This window comes from Excalfactoria chinensis, unplaced genomic scaffold (assembly GCF_039878825.1).
Source record: "Excalfactoria chinensis isolate bCotChi1 unplaced genomic scaffold, bCotChi1.hap2 Scaffold_373, whole genome shotgun sequence".
In the NCBI taxonomy this organism is placed as follows: domain Eukaryota; kingdom Metazoa; phylum Chordata; class Aves; order Galliformes; family Phasianidae; genus Excalfactoria; species Excalfactoria chinensis.
The window spans coordinates 1-17,735 of record NW_027315661.1 but is presented as its reverse complement, the minus strand read 5'-3'; the positions used below and the strand labels follow the sequence as shown (position 1 = coordinate 17,735).

Below are 17,735 nucleotides of genomic sequence, written 5' to 3'. Positions count from 1 at the left end.
ATCCCATTGCATCCCATTGCAACCCATTGCATTGCATTGCATCCCTTTGCATCCCATTGCATTGCATTGCATCCCATTGCATTGCACCCACCTTGCATTGCATTGCATTGCATTGCATCCCATTGCATCCCATTGCATTGCATCCCATTGCAATGCAATGCAATGCAATGCATCACACCCACATTGCATTGCATTGCATTGCATTGCATCACTCCCAGCTTGCATTGCATTGCATTGCACGCAGCTTGCATTGCATTGCATTGCATTGCATTGCATCCCATTGTATTGCATTGCATTGCATCCTATTGTATTGCATTGCATTGAATCCTATTGCATTGCATCCCATCCCATTGCATTGCATTGCATTGCATCCCATTGCATCGCACCCAGCTTGCATTGCATTGCATTGCATTGCATCCCATTGCCTTATATTACATTGCAATGCATTGCATCCCATTGCATCCCATTGCATCGCATTGCATTGCATCCCATTGCATCCCATTGCATCCCATCCCATTGCATTGCATCCCATTGCATTGCATCACATCCACCTTGCATTGCATTGCATCGCATTGCATCCCATTGCATCCCATCCCATCCCATTGCATTGCATTGCATCCCATTACATTGCATTGCATCCCATTGCATTGCATTGCATCGCCTTGCATTGCATTGCCTCCCATTGCATTGTATTGCATCCCATTGCATTGCATCCCATTATATCACACCCATTTTGCATTGCATCCCATTGCATCCCATTGCATCCCATTGCATTGCACCCACTTTGCATTGCATTGCATTGCACCCAGCTTGCATTGCATCCCATTGCATCCCATTGCATCCCATTGCATCCCATTGCATCCCATTGCCTTATATTACATTGCAATGCATTGCATCCCATTGCATCCCATTACATCACCCCCACTTTGCATTGCATCCCATTGCATTGCATTGCATCGACCCCACCTTGCATTGCATTGCATTACATCCCATCACACCCACCTTGCATTGCATTGCATCCCATTATATTGCATTGCATTGCATTGAATCCCATTGCATTGCATTGCATCCCATTGCATCCCATCCCATCCCATTGCATCACACCCAGTTTGCATTGCATTGCGTTGCATTACATCCCATTGCATCCCATTGCATTGCATCCCATTGCAATGCAATGCAATGCAATGCATCACCCCCACCTTGCATTGCATTGCATTGCATCACCCCCACCTTGCATTGCATTGCATCCCATCACCCCCACCTTGCATTGCATTGCATTGCATTGCATTGCATTGCATCGCCCTCACCTTGCACCTCCCTCTCCTTGCAGGCCTTGCTTTGCAAGGGCAGAGCGTGTCACACCCACCTTGCATTGCATCCCATTGCATCCCATCCCATTGCATTGCATCCCATTGCATCACATTGCAATGCAATGCAATGCCTCACATTGCATCCACATTGCTTTGCATTGCATTGCATCCCATTGCATCCCATTGCATTGCACCCACATTGCATTGCATTGCATTCCATCACCCCCACCTTGCATTGCATTGCATTGCATTGCACCCCATTGCATTGTATTGCATCCCATTATATTGCATTGCATTGCATTGAATCCCATTGCATTGCATTGCATCCCATTGCATCCCATCCCATCCCATTGCATTGCACCCACTTTGCATTGCATCCCATTGCATTGCATCACACCCAGTTTGCATTGCATTGCATTGCATTACATCCCATTGCATCCCATTGCATTGCATCACCCCCACCTTGCATTGCATTGCATCCCATCACCCCCAGATTGCATTGCATTGCATTGCATCACCCCCACCTTGCTTTGCATTGCATTGCATTGCATCACATCACCTTGCATTGCATTGCACTTCATCCCATTGCAATGCAATGCAATGCAATGCAATGCAATGCATCACCCCCACCTTGCATTGCATCGCCCCCACCTTGCATTGCATCCCATTGCATTGCATCCCATTGCATCCCATTGCATCCCATTGCATCCCATTGCATTGCATCCCATTGCATCCCATTGCATCCCATTGCATCCCATTGCATTGCACCCACTTTGCATTGCATCCCATTGCATTGCAACCCATTACATTGCATTGCATTGCATTGCATTGCATTGCATTGCATTGCATTGCATTGCATTGCATCCCATTGCAATGCAATGCAATGCAATGCATCAAATCCACCTTGCATTGCATTGCATTGCATTGCATCACACCCAGTTTGCATTGCATTGCATCACATCCATCTTGCATTGCATTGCATTGCATTGCTTTGCATTGCATTGCATTGCATTGCATCCCATTGCATTGCATTCAATTGCATCCCATCCCATTGCATCCCATTGCATTGCAACCCATCCCTTTGCATTGCATTGCACTTCATCCCATTGCAATGCAATGCAATGCAATGCAATGCAATGCAATGCAATGCAATGCATCACCCCCACCTTGCATTGCATCACATCCACCTTGCATTGCATTGCATTGCATTGCATCACATCCCTTTGCATTGCATTGCACTTCATCCCATTGCAATGCAATGCAATGCAATGCAATGCAATGCAATGCAATGCAATGCAATGCATCACACCCACCTTGCATTGCATTGCATTGCATTGCATCGCCCCCAGCTTGCATTGCATTGCATTGCATCCCATTATATCACACCCACATTGCATTGCATCCCATTGCATCCCATTGCATTGCATTCCATCCCATTGCATTGCATTGCATTGCATTGCATTGCATTGCATCCCATTGCATTGCATCCCATTGCATCCCATTGCATCCCATTGCATCCCATTGCCTTATATTACATTGCAATGCATTGCATCCCATTGCATCCCATTACATCACCCCCACTTTGCATTGCATCCCATTGCATTGCATTGCATCGACCCCACCTTGCATTGCATTGCATTGCATCCCATTGCATCCCATCCCATCCTATTGCATCCCATTGCATCCCATTGCATCACACCCAGTTTGCATCCCATTTCATCCCATTGCATTGCATCCCATTGCATTGCATTGCATTGCATTGCATTGCACCCACATTGCATTGCATCCCATTGCATCACCCCCAGATTGCATTGCATTGCATTGCATCACCCCCAGTTTGCATTGCATTGCATTGCATCCAATTGCATCACCCCCACCTTGCATTGCATCCCGTCCTATTGCATTGCATCCCATTCCAGTGCAATGCAATGCAATGCATCACCCCCACCTTGCATTGCATTGCATTGCATTGCATCCCATTGCATTGCATCCCATTACATCACCCCCGCTTTGCATTGCATTGCAATGCAATGCATTGCATCCCATCCACCTTGCATTGCATTGCATTGCATTGCATTGACCCCACCTTGCATTGCATTGCATTGCATCGCCTCCTCCCTCTCCTTGCAGGCCTCGCTTTGCAAGGGCAGAGCGTGTCGTCGGGCAGCTCGGAGCTCAAGTCGGACGAGGAAGGAGGAGCCGACGAGAATCATTTGCACGAGGTCAAAAGCAACGAGGACAAGAAGCAGCAGCAACAGCAGCAGCAGCTGCAACTGCAACAGCAGCAACTGGACGACGACAAGAAGGAGCTCAAGGCAATAACGAGGTCAAGGTCTAGGTAACAAGCAATGCAAGCTTGCAAACAGAACCTGGGGGGGGGGGTTTGCAAATGCAAACGGGGATGCAAAGGGGTTGCGTTGCATTGCGTGGTTGCAAGGGGGTTGCATTGCAATGCAAAGTGTGCTTGCAAGTTGCAAAGGGAGTCGCGTGTCAGTGCATGCTTGCAAATTGCAAAGGGATCACATTGCATTGCATGCTTGCAGGTTGCAAAAGGGTTGCATTGCATTGCATTGCGTGGTTGCAAATGGCAAGGGGGTTGCATTGCATTGTATGCTTGCAGGTTGCAAAGGGGTCACGTTGCATTGGATTGCATGCTTGCAAGTTGCAAAGGGGTTGCATTGCATTGCATGGTTGCAAGGGGGTTGCATTGCAATGCAAAGTATGCTTGCACGTTGCAAAAGGGTTGCATTGCATTGCATGCTTGCAAGTTGCAATGGGGTCTCATTGTATTGCAATGCACGCTTGCAGGTTGCAAAGGGGTCACATTGCATTGTATGCTTGCAAGTTGCAAAGGGGTTGCATTGCATTGCATGGTTGCAAAGGGGATGGTTTGCATTGCAATGCGCACTTGCAGGTTGCAAAGGGGGTCACGTTGCATTGCATGTTTGCAGGTTGCAAAGGGGTCACGTTGCATTGCATGGTTGCAAAGGGGATGGTTTGCATTGCAATGCACGCTTCTAGGTTGCAAAGGGGTCCTATTGCATTGCATGCTTGCAGGTTGCAAAAGGGTTGCATTGCATTGCGTGTTGTTAGGTTGCAAAGGGGTCCTATTGCATTGCATGGTTGCAAGTTGCAAAGGGGTTGCAATGCAATGCATGCTTGCAAACTGCAAAAGGGTTTCATTGCATTTGCAATGCAAGCTTGCAAACTGCAAAGGGGTTGCATTGCAATACCATGCATGCTTGCAAACTGCAAAAGGGTTGCATTGCAGTGCAATACACGCTTGCAAATTACAAAGGGGTCATATTGCATTACATCACACACTTGCAAGTTGCAAAAGGGCTGCTTTGCATTGCATGCTTGCAAGTTACAAAGGGGTCCCATTGCATTGCAATACACGCTTGCAACTTGCAAAAGGGTCACATTGCAATGCATCACATGCCTGCAAGTTACAAAAGGGTTGCATTGCAATACCATGCATGCTTGCAAACTGCAAAAAGATTGCATTGCATTGCATCACACGCTTGCAAATTGCAAAAGGATTGCATTGCAATACCATGCATGCTTGCAAATTACAAAGGGGTCCCATTGCATTTCAATGCATGCTTGCAAACTGCAAAGGGGTCCCATTGCAATGCATCACATGCTTGCAAATTACAAAGGGGTCCCATTGCATTGCAATACACACTTGCAAATTGCAAAGGGGATAGTATGCATTGCAATACACGCTTGCAAGTTACAAAAGGGTCCCATTGCATTACATGCTTGCAAGTTACAAAGGGGCTGCATTGCAATACCACGCATGCTTGCAAACTGCAAAGGGGGTCGCATTGCAATACCATGCATGCTTGCAAATTACAAAGGGGTCCCATTGCATTGCATCACATGCTTGCAAATTACAAAGGGGTCCCATTGCAATGCATCACATGCTTGTAGGTTGCAAAGGGGATAGTATGCATTGCAGTGCACACTTGCAACTTGCAAAAGGGTCACATTGCATTGCAATACACGCTTGCAAGTTACAAAGGGGATAGTATGCATTGCTTTGCATGCTTGCAAGTTGCAAAGGGGCTGCTTTTCATTGCTTTGCATGCTTGCAAGTTGCAAAAGGATTGCATTGCATTGCAATACACACTTGCAAGTCGCAAAAGGGTTGCTTTGCAATGCATTGCATGCTTGCAAGTTACAAAAGGGTCACATTGTATTGCAATGCACGCTTGCAAACTGCAAAAGGATTGCTTTGCATTGCATCACACGCTTGCAAATTACAAAGGGGTCCCATTGCAATGCATCACATGCTTGTAGGTTGCAAAGGGGATAGCATGCATTGCAATGCACACTTGCAAAATACAATGGGGTCCCATTGCAATGCATTGCATGCTTGCAAATTGCAAAAGGGTTGCATTGCATTGCATCACACACATGCAAGTTGCAAAGGGGTCCCATTGGATTGCATCACATTATTGCAACTTGCAAAAGGGTTGCATTGCAATGCATTGCACGCTTGCAAACTGCAAAAGGGTTGCATTGCAATACCATGCATGCTTGCAAATTACAAAGAGGTCCCATTGCATTGCAATGCATGCTTGCAAACTACAAAAGGGCTGCATTGCATTGCATCACACGCTTGCAAGTTACAAAAGGGTCGCATTGCATTGCAATACACGCTTGCAAGTTACAAAGGGGTTGCATTGCAATGCATTGCATGCTTGCAAGTTACAAAAGGGTCGCATTGCAATACCATGCATGCTTTCAAATTGCCAAGGGATCAGGTTGCATTGCAATACACGCTTGCAAGTTACAAAGGGGTCACATTGCATTGCATTGCATGCTTGCAAACTGCAAACGGGTTGCATAGCATTGCAATACACGCTTGCAAGTTACAAAGGGGCTACTTTTCATTGCATCACATGCTTGCAATTTGCAAAGGGGCTACTTTTCATTTCAATGCATGCTTGCAAATTACAAAGGGGCTGCATTGCATTACATCACACACTTGCAAACTGCAAAAGGATCCCATTGCAATGCATTGCATGCTTGCAAGTTACAAAGGGGCTGCATTGCAATACCATGCATGCTTGCAAACTGCAAAAGGGTTGCATTGCAATACCATGCGTGCTTGCAAATTACAAAGGGGTCCCATTGGATTGCATCACATTATTGCAACTTGCAAAAGGGTTGCATTGCAATGCATTGCACGCTTGCAAACTGCAAAAGGGTTGCATTGCAATGCATTGCACGCTTGCAAACTGCAAAGGGGTTGCATTGCAATACCATGCATGCTTGCAAACTGCAAAAGGGTTGCATTGCAATACCATGCATGCTTGCAAATTACAAAGGGGTCCCATTGCATTGCAATGCATGCTTGCAAACTACAAAAGGGTTGCATTGCATTGCAATACACGCTTGCAAGTTACAAAAGGGTCGCATTGCATTGCAATACACGCTTGCAAGTTACAAAGGGGTTGCATTGCAATGCATTGCATGCTTGCAAGTTACAAAGGGGCTGCATTGCAATACCACGCATGCTTGCAAACTGCAAACGGGTTGCATTGCAATACACGCTTGCAAAATGCAAAAGGGTTGCATTGCAATACCATGCACGCTTGCAAACTACAAAAGGGTTGCATTGCAATACCATGCATGCTTGCAAATTACAAAGGGGTCCCATTGCATTGCAATGCATGCTTGCAAATTGCAAAGGGGTCCCATTGCAATGCATTGCATGCTTGTAGGTTGCAAAGGGGATAGTATGCATTGCTTTGCATGCTTGCAAATTACAAAGGGGGTCACATTGCATTGCAATACACACTTGCAAGCTACAAAAGGGTTGCATTGCAATACCACGCATGCTTGCAAACTACAAAAGGGTTGCATTGCATTGCATCACACGCTTGCAAGTTACAAAAGGGTCGCATTGCAATACCATGCATGCTTTCAAATTGCCAAGGGATCAGGTTGCATTGCAATACACGCTTGCAAGTTACAAAAGGGTTGCTTTGCAATGCATCACATCCTTACAAGTTACAAAGGGGTCCCATTGCATTGCATTGCTTTGCATGCTTGTAGGTTGCAAAGGGGTCCCATTGCAATGCATCACATGCTTGCAAGTTACAAAGGGGTTGCATTGCATTTCAATGCATGCTTGCAAGTTACAAAGGGGCTGCATTGCAATACCACGCATGCTTGCAAACTGCAAAGGGGGTCGCATTGCAATACCATGCATGCTTGCAAATTACAAAGGGGTCCCATTGCATTGCAATACACGCTTGCAAGTTACAAAGGGGTTGCATTGCAATGCATTGCATGCTTGCAAGTTACAAAAGGGTCGCATTGCAATACCATGCATGCTTTCAAATTGCCAAGGGATCAGGTTGCATTGCGATACACACTTGCAAATTGCAAAGGGGCTGCATTGCAATGCAAAGTATGCTTGCCAGTTGCAAAGGGGTTGCATTGCGTGGTTGCAAACTGCAAAGGGGTTGCATTGCAATACCACGCATGCTTGCAAACTACAAAAGGGTTGCATTGCATTGCAATTTACCCTTGCAACTTGCAAAGCAAGCCCTCCCTTCCTCCCCCACGCTCTCCAGTTTTGCTTTTGCATCTTGCTTTTTATTCCCCCCCCCCCTTCTTTTGCTTTGCTTTTATCCCCCCCTTTCTTTGCAAACCTTGCAGCAACCCGGAAGAAGAAGATCTGACCCCGGAGCAAAAAGCCGAGAGGGAGAAAGAACGAAGGATGGCCAACAATGCAAGAGAGAGGTTGAGGGTGAGAGACATCAACGAGGCCTTTAAGGAGCTGGGCCGGATGGTGCAGCTGCATTTGAAGAGCGACAAACCGCAGACCAAGCTGCTCATCTTGCACCAGGCGGTCGCCGTCATCCTCAGCTTGGAGCAGCAAGTGAGAGGTGAGAGGGGGGTCGCGATGCAAAAGGGGGTTGCAAAGGGGGTTGCAATGCAACAAAGGGTTGCAATGCAAAAGGAAAAGGGGTTGCAATGCAAAAGGGGGTTGCAATGCAACAAAGGATTGCAATGCAAAAGGAGGGAGGTTGCAATGCAATTGGGTCTTGCAATTGGAGCTTGCAATGCATAAGGGGGTTGCAATGGAATAAAGGATTGCAATGCAAAAGGGGGGTGGGTTGCAATGTAAATGGGGGTTGCAATGCAATTGGGGGTTGCAATGCCACAAGGGATTGCAATGCAAAAGGGTCTTGCAATGCAAAAGGGAGGGGGGTTGCAATGCAACAAAGGATTGCAATGCAAAAGGGGGTTGCAATTGGGGCTTGCAGTGCTATAGGGGGTTGCAATGCAAAAGGAAAAGGGGTTGCAATGCAATTGGGTCTTGCAATGCATAAGGGGGTTGCAATGCAACAAAGGATTGCAATGCAAAAGGGGGGTTGTAATGCAAAAGGGGGTTGCAATGCAAAAGGAAAAGGGGTTGCAATGTAAATGGGGCTTGCAATGCAAAAGGGAGGGGGCTTGCAATGCAATTGGGGCTTGCAAATGGGGATTGCAATGCAATTGGGACTTGCAATGCAACAAAGGATTGCAATGCAAATGGGGGTTGCAATGCAAAAGGAAAAGGGGTTGCAATGTAAATGGGTCTTGCAATGCAAATGGGGCTTGCAAAGGAGGTTGCAATGCAAAAGGGGGTTGCAATGCACTTCGGTCTTGCAATGCAAAAGGAGGAGAGGTTGCAATGTAAATGGGGCTTGCAAAGCAGATTGCAATGCAACATAGGATTGCAATGCAAAAGGGGGTTGCAATGTAACAAAGGATTGCAATGCAAAAGGAAAAGGGGTTGCAATGCAAAAGGGGGTTGCAATGCATAAGGGGGTTGCAATGCAAATGGGGGTTGCAATGCAATTGTGTCATGCAATGCAACGAAGGATTGCAATGCAAAAGGGAGGGAGGTTGCAATGCAATTGGGGCTTGCAATGCAACAAGGGATTGCAATGCAATTGGGTCTTGCAATGCAATTGGGTCTTGCAATGCAATTGGGTCTTGCAATGCAACAAAGGGTTGCAATGCAATTGGGTCTTGCAATACAGTTGGGTCTTGCAATGCAAATGGGTGTTGCAATGCAAAAGGGGGTTGCAATGCAAAAGGGGTGTTGTAATGCAATTAGGGGTTGCAATGCAAAAGGGGGTTGCAATGCATAAGGGGGTTGCAATGCAATTGGGTCTTGCAATGCAAATGGGGCTTGCAAAGGGGGGTTGCAATGCAAAAGGAGGGGAGATTACAATGCAAAAGGGGGTTGCAATGCAACAAAGGATTGCGATGCAAAAGGAAAAGGGGTTGCAATGTAAATGGGGTTTGCAATGCAATTGGGTCTTGCAATGCATAAGGGGGTTGCAATGCAAAAGGGGGTTGCAATGCAAAAGGAAAAGGGGTTGCAATGCAAAAGGGGGTTGCAATGCAACAAAGGATTGCAATGCAAAAGGAGGGGTTGCAATGCAACAAAGGGTTGTAATGCAACATAGGATTGCAATGCAAAAGGAAAAGGGGTTGCAATGCAAAAGGAGGGGTTGCAATGCAAAAGGAAAAGGGGTTGCAATGCGAAAGGGGGGTTGCAATGCAAAAGGGGGTTGCAATGCAACAAAGGGTTGCAATGCAAAAATGGGGCTTGCAAAGGGGGGTTGCAATGCAAAAGGGGGACTTGCAATGCAATTGGGTCTTGCAATGCAAAAGGAGAGGGGTTTGCAATGCAAAAGGGGGCTACAAAGGGGGGTTGCAATGCAATTTGGTCTTGCAATGGGGGTTTGCAATGCAAAAGGAGGAGGGATTGCAATGCAATTGGGTCTTGCAATGCAAAAGGGGGGCTTGAAAAGAGGGGTTGCAATGCAACAAAGGATTGCAATGCAAAAGGAAAAGGGGTTGCAATGCAAAAGGGGGTTGTAATGCGAAAGGGGGGCTTGCAAATGGGGGTTGCAATGCAAAAGGAAAAGGGGTTGCAATGCAAATGGGGCTTGCAATGCATAAGGGGGTTGCAATGCAATTGGGGGTTGCAATGCAAAATGGGGTTGCAATTGGGGCTTGCAATGCATAAGGGGGTTGCAATGCAATTGGGGCTTGCAATGCATAAGGGGGTTGCAATGCAAAAGAAGGGGGGGCTGCAATGCAAAAGCGGCTTGCAATGCAATTGGGTTTTGCAATGCAATATAGGATTGCAATGCAATTGGACCTTGCAATGCAATTGGGTCTTGCAATGCAGTTGGGTCTTGCAATGCAAAAGGGGGGTGGGTTGCAATGCAATTGGGTCTTGCAATGCAAAAGGAGAAGGGCTTGCAATGCAACAAAGGATTGCAATGCAAAAGGGGGTTGCAAAGGGGGTTTGCAATGCAAAAGGGGGGGTGGGTTGCAATGCAAAAGGGACTTGCAATATAAAAGGAGGGGGGTTGCAATGCAATTGGGGCTTGCAAAGCAGATTGCAATGCAAAAGGGGTTTGCATTGTAATTGGGGCTTGCAATGCAACATAGGATTGCAATGCAAAAGGGGAGTGGGTTGCAATGCAAAAGCGACTTGCAATACAACAAGGGATTGCAATGCAATTGGGGCTTGCAATACAACAAGGGATTGCAATGCAACAAAGGATTGCAATGCAAAAAGGACTTGCAATGCAAAAGGGGGTTGCAATGCAATTGGGTCTTGCAATGCAAGAGGGAGGGGGGTTGCAATGCAACCGGCTCTTGCAATGCAAACATGGGGGTCCCCTTTGCTGTTGCAGAGCGCAACCTGAACCCGAAGGCGGCGTGTTTGAAGCGGCGGGAGGAAGAGAAAGTGGGATCCGACCCCCCCCCGTTGGCTTTGGCCGCTTCCCATTCGGCCATGGGCGACGCCGCCGCTCATCTGGGACCCATGTGACCCACTTCCGGGGTGGGGGGGGGGGGGGGACACCTTAAAAGGTGGGTTATATGGGGGTATATGGGGGTTATATGGGGTTATATGGGGGTATATGGGGTTATATGGGGTTATATGGGGTTATATGGGGGTATATGGGGTTATATGGGGTTATATGGGGGTTATATGGGGGTTATATGGGGTTATATGGGGGTATATGGGGTTATATGGGGGTATATGGGGGTTATATGGGGGTTATATGGGGGTTATATGGGGGTTATATGGGGTTATATGGGGTTATATGGGGTTATATGGGGTTATATGGGGGTATATGGGGGTTATATGGGGTTATATGGGGGTATATGGGGTTATATGGGGGTATATGGGGGTTATATGGGGGTTATATGGGGTTATATGGGGTTATATGGGGTTATATGGGGTTTAATGGGGGTTTAATGGGGGTTAATGGGGGATTATTAGGGATTAATAGCGATTAATAGGGGTTTAATAGCGATTAATAGGGGTTTAATAAGGTTTAATAGCGGATTATTAGGGATTAATAGGGGTTTAATGAGGTTTAATAGGGATTAATAGCGATTATTAGGGATTAATAGGGGTTTTGGGGGGATTAATAGGGATTAATAGTGGATTATTAGTGGATTAATAGGGATTAATAGCGATTATTAGGGGATTAATAGCGTTTATTAAGGATTAATAGGGATTAATAGCGATTATTAGGGGTTTAATGGGGATTAATAGGGGTTTAATAGGGATTAATAGGGGTTTAATGGGGATTAATAGCATTTATTAGGGGATTAATAGGGATTATTAGTGGATTATTAGGGATTAATAGCGTTTATTAGGGATTAATAGGGAATATTAGTGGATTAATAGAGATTAATAGGGATTATTAGTGGATTATTAGGGATTAATAAGGGTTTAATGGGGATTAATAGTGGACTAATAGGGATCAATAGGGATCAATAGGGATCAATAGGGGCTTTGGCCGCTTCCCATTCGGCCATGGGCGACGCCGCCGCTCATCTGGGACCCATGTGACCCACTTCCGGGGTGGGGGGGGGGGACACATACTGTTAAAGGTGGGTATCGTGTTGGTTAATGGGGATTAATAGGGATTAATAGGGGTTTAATGGGGATTAATAGGGGTTTATTAGGGATTAATAAGGATTAATAGCGATTAATGGGGGTTTTGGGGGAGATTAATAGGGATTATTAGGGATTAATAGGGATTAACAGGGGTTTAATGGGGATTAATAGGGGTTTATTAGGGATTAATAGCGATTATTAGGGGTTTAATGGGGATTAATAGGGATTATTAGGGGTTTTGGGGGGGATTAATAGGGATTATTAGGGATTAATAGGGTTTATTAGGGGTTTAATGGGGATTAATAGCGATTAATAGTGGAATATTAGGGATTAATAGGGATTAATAGGGGTATAATAGGGATTATTAGGGGATTAATAGGGATTATTAGTGGATTATTAGGGATTAATAGGGATTTATTAGGGATTAATAGTGGTTGATAGGGATTATTAGTGGATTAATAGGGATTATTAGGGGATTAATAGGTATTAATAGGGATTATTAGGGATTAATAGAGATTATTCGTGTATTAATAGGGATTATTAGAGATTAATAGGGATTATTAGGGGATTAATAGGGATTAATAGTGGACTAATAGGGATTAATAGGGATTAATAGGAATTAATAGGGATCAATAGGGACTAATAGGGACCAATAGGGATTAATAGGGACTAATAGGGATCAATAGGGATCAATAGGGATCAATAGGGATCAATAGGGACCAATAGGGGCTTTGGCCGCTTCCCATTCGGCCATGGGCGACGCCGCCGCTCATCTGGGACCCATGTGACCCACTTCCGGGGTGGGGGGGGGGGGGGACATACTGTTAAAGGTGGGTTATATGGGGTTATATGGGGTTATATGGGGTTATATGGGGTTATATGGGGGTTATATGGGGGTTAATAGGGGATTATTAGGGATTAATAGTGATTAATAGAGGTTTTGGGGGGTATTAATAAGGATTATTAGGGATTAATAGCGATTATTAGTGGATTATTAGGGATTAATAGCGATTATTAGGGATTAATAGGGGTTATATGGGGTTTAATGGGGATTAATAGCGATTATTAGGGATTAATAGCGATAATTAGGGGATTAATAGGGATTATTAGTGGATTATTAGGGATTAATAGCGTTTATTAGGGCATTAATAGGGATTAATAGCGATTATTAGGGCATTAATAGGGATTAATAGCGATTATTAGGGGTTTAATGGGGATTAATGGGGGATTATTAGGGATTAATAGGGGTTATTAGGGGTTTAATGGGGATTAATAGGGATTATTAGTGGATTAATAGGGATTAATAGCGATTAATAGGGGTTTAATAGGGATTAATAAGGGTTTAATGGGGATTAATAGGGATTAATAGGGGTTTAATGGGGGTTTAATAGGGATTAATAGGGATTAATAGAGATTATTAGGGATTAATAGGGATTAATAGGGGTTTAATGGGGATAAATAGTGGATTATTAGGGGTTTAATAGAGATTAATAGGGATTAATAGGGGTTTAATAGGGATTAATAGTGGATTAATAGGGATTAATAGTGGATTATTAGGGATTAATAGGGATTAATGGGGGTTTAATGGGATTAATAGGGATTAATAGTGGATTAATAGCGATTAATAGGGGATTAATGGGGATTAATAGGGATTATTAGTGGATTATTAGGGATTAATAGGGATTAATAGCGATTATTAGGGGTTTAATGGGGATTATTAGTGGATTAATAGGGATTAATAGCATTTATTAGGGGTTTAATAGGGATTAATAGGGGTTTAATGGGGATTAATAGGGGTTTATTAGGGAATAATAGGGATTAATAGGGATTTATTAGGGATTAATAGGGGTTGATAGGGATTAATAGGGGTCTAATAGGGATTAATAGTGGATTATTAGGGATTAATAGCGATTAATAGGGGTTTAATGGAGATTAATAGGGATTAATAGGGGTTTAATAGGAATTAATAGGGATTAATAGCGTTTATTAGGGGATTAATAGGGATTAATAGGGGTTTAATGGGGATTATTAGGGGATTAATAGGGATTAATAGCGATTATTAGGGGTTTAATGGGGATTAATGGGGGTTAATGGGGGTTTTGGGGGGGATTAATAGGGATTAATAGCGATTAATAGCGATTATTAGGGGAATAATAGCGATTAATAGGGATTATTAGTGGATTAATAGGGATTAATAGGGGTTTAATGGGGATTAATAGGGGATTAATAGCGATTAATAGCGTTTATTAGGACATTAATGGGGATTATTAGTGGATTAATAGCGATTAATAGTGATTATTAGGTGATTAATAGGGATTATTAGTGGATTAATGGGGATTAATAGCGATTATTAGGGGTTTAATGGGGGTTAATGGGAGTTTAATGGGGATTAATAGGGGTTTAATGGGGGTTTAATAGGGATTATTAGTGATTAATAGGGATTAATAGGGGGTTTAATGGGGATTAATAGGGGATTATTAGGGATTAATAGGGGTTATATGGGGTTTAATAGGGATTAATAGTGGATTATTAGGGATTAATAGGGATTAATAGGGGTTATTAGGGGTTTAATGGGGATTAATAGGGATTATTAGTGGATTAATAGGGATTAATAGTGGACTAATAGGGATTATTAGGGATTATTAGTGAATTATTTGGGATTAATAGGGATTATTAGTGGATTATTAGTGGATTAATAGGGATTATTAGGGATTAATAGCAATTAATAGCGATTAATAGGGGTTTAATGGGGTTTAATAGGGATTATTAGTGGATTAATAGGGATTAATAGCGATTATTAGGGGATTAATAGCGTTTATTAAGGATTAATAGGGATTAATAGCGATTATTAGGGGTTTAATGGGGATTAATAGTGGATTATTAGGATTATTAGTGGATTATTAGGGATTAATAGGGATTAATAAGGATTAATAGGGTTTATTAGGGGATTAATAGGGAATATCAGTGGAATATTAGGGATTAATAGGGATTAATAGGGGTTTAATAGGGATTAATAGCGATTAATAGGGGTTTAATGGGGATTATTAGAGATTAATAGGGATTATTAGGGGATTAATAGGGATTAATAGCAGTTTCATGGGGATTAATAGGGATTATTAGGGGATTAATAGGGATTATTAGGGGTTTAATGGGGACTAAGAGCAGTTTAATGGGGATTAATAGGGATTATTAGTAGATTATTAGGGATTAATAGCGATTATTAGGGGTTTAATGGAGATTAATAGGGATTAATAGGGGTTTAATAGGGATTAATAGAGATTAATAGCGATTAATAGCGATTATTAGGGGTTTAATGGGGATTAATAGGGGTTTAATGGGGATTAATAGTGGATTATTAGGGATTAATAGCATTTATTAGGGGATTAATAGCGATTAATAGGGATTAATAGGGGATTAATAGGGATTAATAGGGGTTATATGGGGTTTAATGGGGGTTAATAGGGGATTATTAGGGGATTAATAGGGGTTATATGGGGTTTAATGGGGGTTAATAGCGATTATTAGGGGATTAATAGGGATTAATGGCACTTTAATGGGGATTAATAGGGATTATCAGAGATTAATAGGGATTATTAGGGGATTAATAGGGATTAATAGCGATTATTAGGGAATTAATAAGGATTAATAGGGATTTATTAGGGATTAATAGGAGTTGATAGGGATTAATAGTGGATTATTAGTGGATTATTAGAAATTAATAGGGATTAATAGGGATTATTAGGGATTAATAGGGGTTTAATGGGGATTAATAGTGGATTATTAGGGATTAATAGCGATTTAATAGGGATTATTAGTGGATTAATAGGGATTAATAGCGATTAATAGGGGTTTAATAGGGATTAATAGTGGATTATTAGGGATTTATAGCGATTATTAGGGAATTAATAGGGGTTTAATAAGGATTAATAGGGATTATTAGTGGATTATTAGGGATTAATAGGGATTAATAGCGATTATTAGGGGTTTAATGGGGATTATTAGTGGATTAATAGGGATTTTATAGGGATTAATAGGGATTAATAGGGGTTTAATGGGGATTAATAGGGGATTATTAGGGATTAATAGGGATTATTAGGGGATTAATAGGATTTATTAGGGGTTTAATAGGGATTAATAGGGATTATTAGTGGATTATTAGTGGATTAATAGCGATTAATAGTGGATTATTAGGGATTAATAGCAATTATTAGGGGATTAATAGGGATTAATAGGGATTATTAGGGCTATTAGTGCCATTTTTAGGGCTATTAGTGCCATTATTAGGGCTATTAATACCATTATTAGGGCTATTAGAGCCATTATTAGGGCGATTAATGCCATTATTAGGGCTATTAGTGCCATTATTAGGGCGATTAATGCCATTATTAGGGCTATTAGTGCCATTATTAGGGCTATTAATACCATTATTAGGGCTATTAATGCCATTATTAGGGCTATTAATGCCATTATTAGGGCTATTAATACCATTATTAGGGCTATTAGTGCCATTATTAGGGCTATTAATACCATTATTAGGGCTATTAATGCCATTATTAGGGCTATTAGTGCCATTATTAGGGCTATTAATGCCATTATTAGGGCTATTAGTGCCATTATTAGGGCTATTAATGCCATTATTAGGGCTATTAATGCCATTATTAGGGCTATTAATGCCATTATTAGGGCTATTAGTGCCATTATTAGGGCTATTAATGCCATTATTAGGGCTATTAATGCCATTATTAGGGCTATTAGAGCCATTATTAGGGCTATTAGTGCCATTATTAGGGCTATTAATGCCATTATTAGGGCTATTAATGCCATTATTAGGGCTATTAATGCCATTATTAGCCCTAATTATTAGCCCTAATTAACCCCTATTTTCTTCTATTCCAGGTCCATATTAACGACGGAGCGACCGGACGCCTCCCCCCCCCCCCCCCCCTCCCCCCCCCAATTATTAATTAATTAATTAATTAATTAATAAGAGCTAATTAATTAATTAATAACCGGCCGATTATTAAGTAGGTCCGGGATGGGAGGGGGGAGGGAGGAGGGGGGGAAGGGGGCGGGGCTTAAGGAGAGGTGCCCATATATGGAAATGGGGCGGAGCTTAGGTGCCCATATATGGAAGACTGGGGAAAGCCATGCCCATATATGGAAAGGGGGCGGGGTTAAGATACGCCCATATATGGACAGGGGGCGGAGCCAAGGAAGCGATGGCCTTATATGGAAAGGGGGCGGGGCTAAGAAACCCACGCCCATATAAGGAAGGGGGTGGGGCCAAGCAACCCACGCCCATATATGGAAATGGGGCGGAGCTAAGCAGGCCATGCCTATATATGGAAAGGGGGCGGAGCTAAGGAGCCAAGTGGGCGGGGTTACGGAAGCAACACGCCATATAAGGGCATGGGGGCGTGGCCAAGGAGCCCCCATTCATTCCAATGGGCCCCATTAAGTCTAATGACTCCCATTCA

At 43.2% G+C, this 17,735-nt stretch overlaps 1 protein-coding gene across 1 annotated transcript in view; it reads left to right on the top strand.

The window, feature by feature from the left end:
* LOC140264986 (transcription factor 4-like) overlaps window positions 1–11,197 on the top strand; it is a gene marked incomplete at its 5' end in the record, with an annotated part of 39,151 nt that extends 27,954 nt beyond the window's left edge. Inside the window, 3 exons of the mRNA XM_072360867.1 lie at window positions 3,441–3,648; window positions 7,989–8,218; window positions 11,039–11,197. Of these exons, the coding sequence (XP_072216968.1) occupies window positions 3,441–3,648; window positions 7,989–8,218; window positions 11,039–11,175 (575 nt within the window). The remainder of the gene's footprint in view (window positions 1–3,440; window positions 3,649–7,988; window positions 8,219–11,038) is intronic.
* Window positions 11,198–17,735: the final 6,538 nt, after the last annotated feature.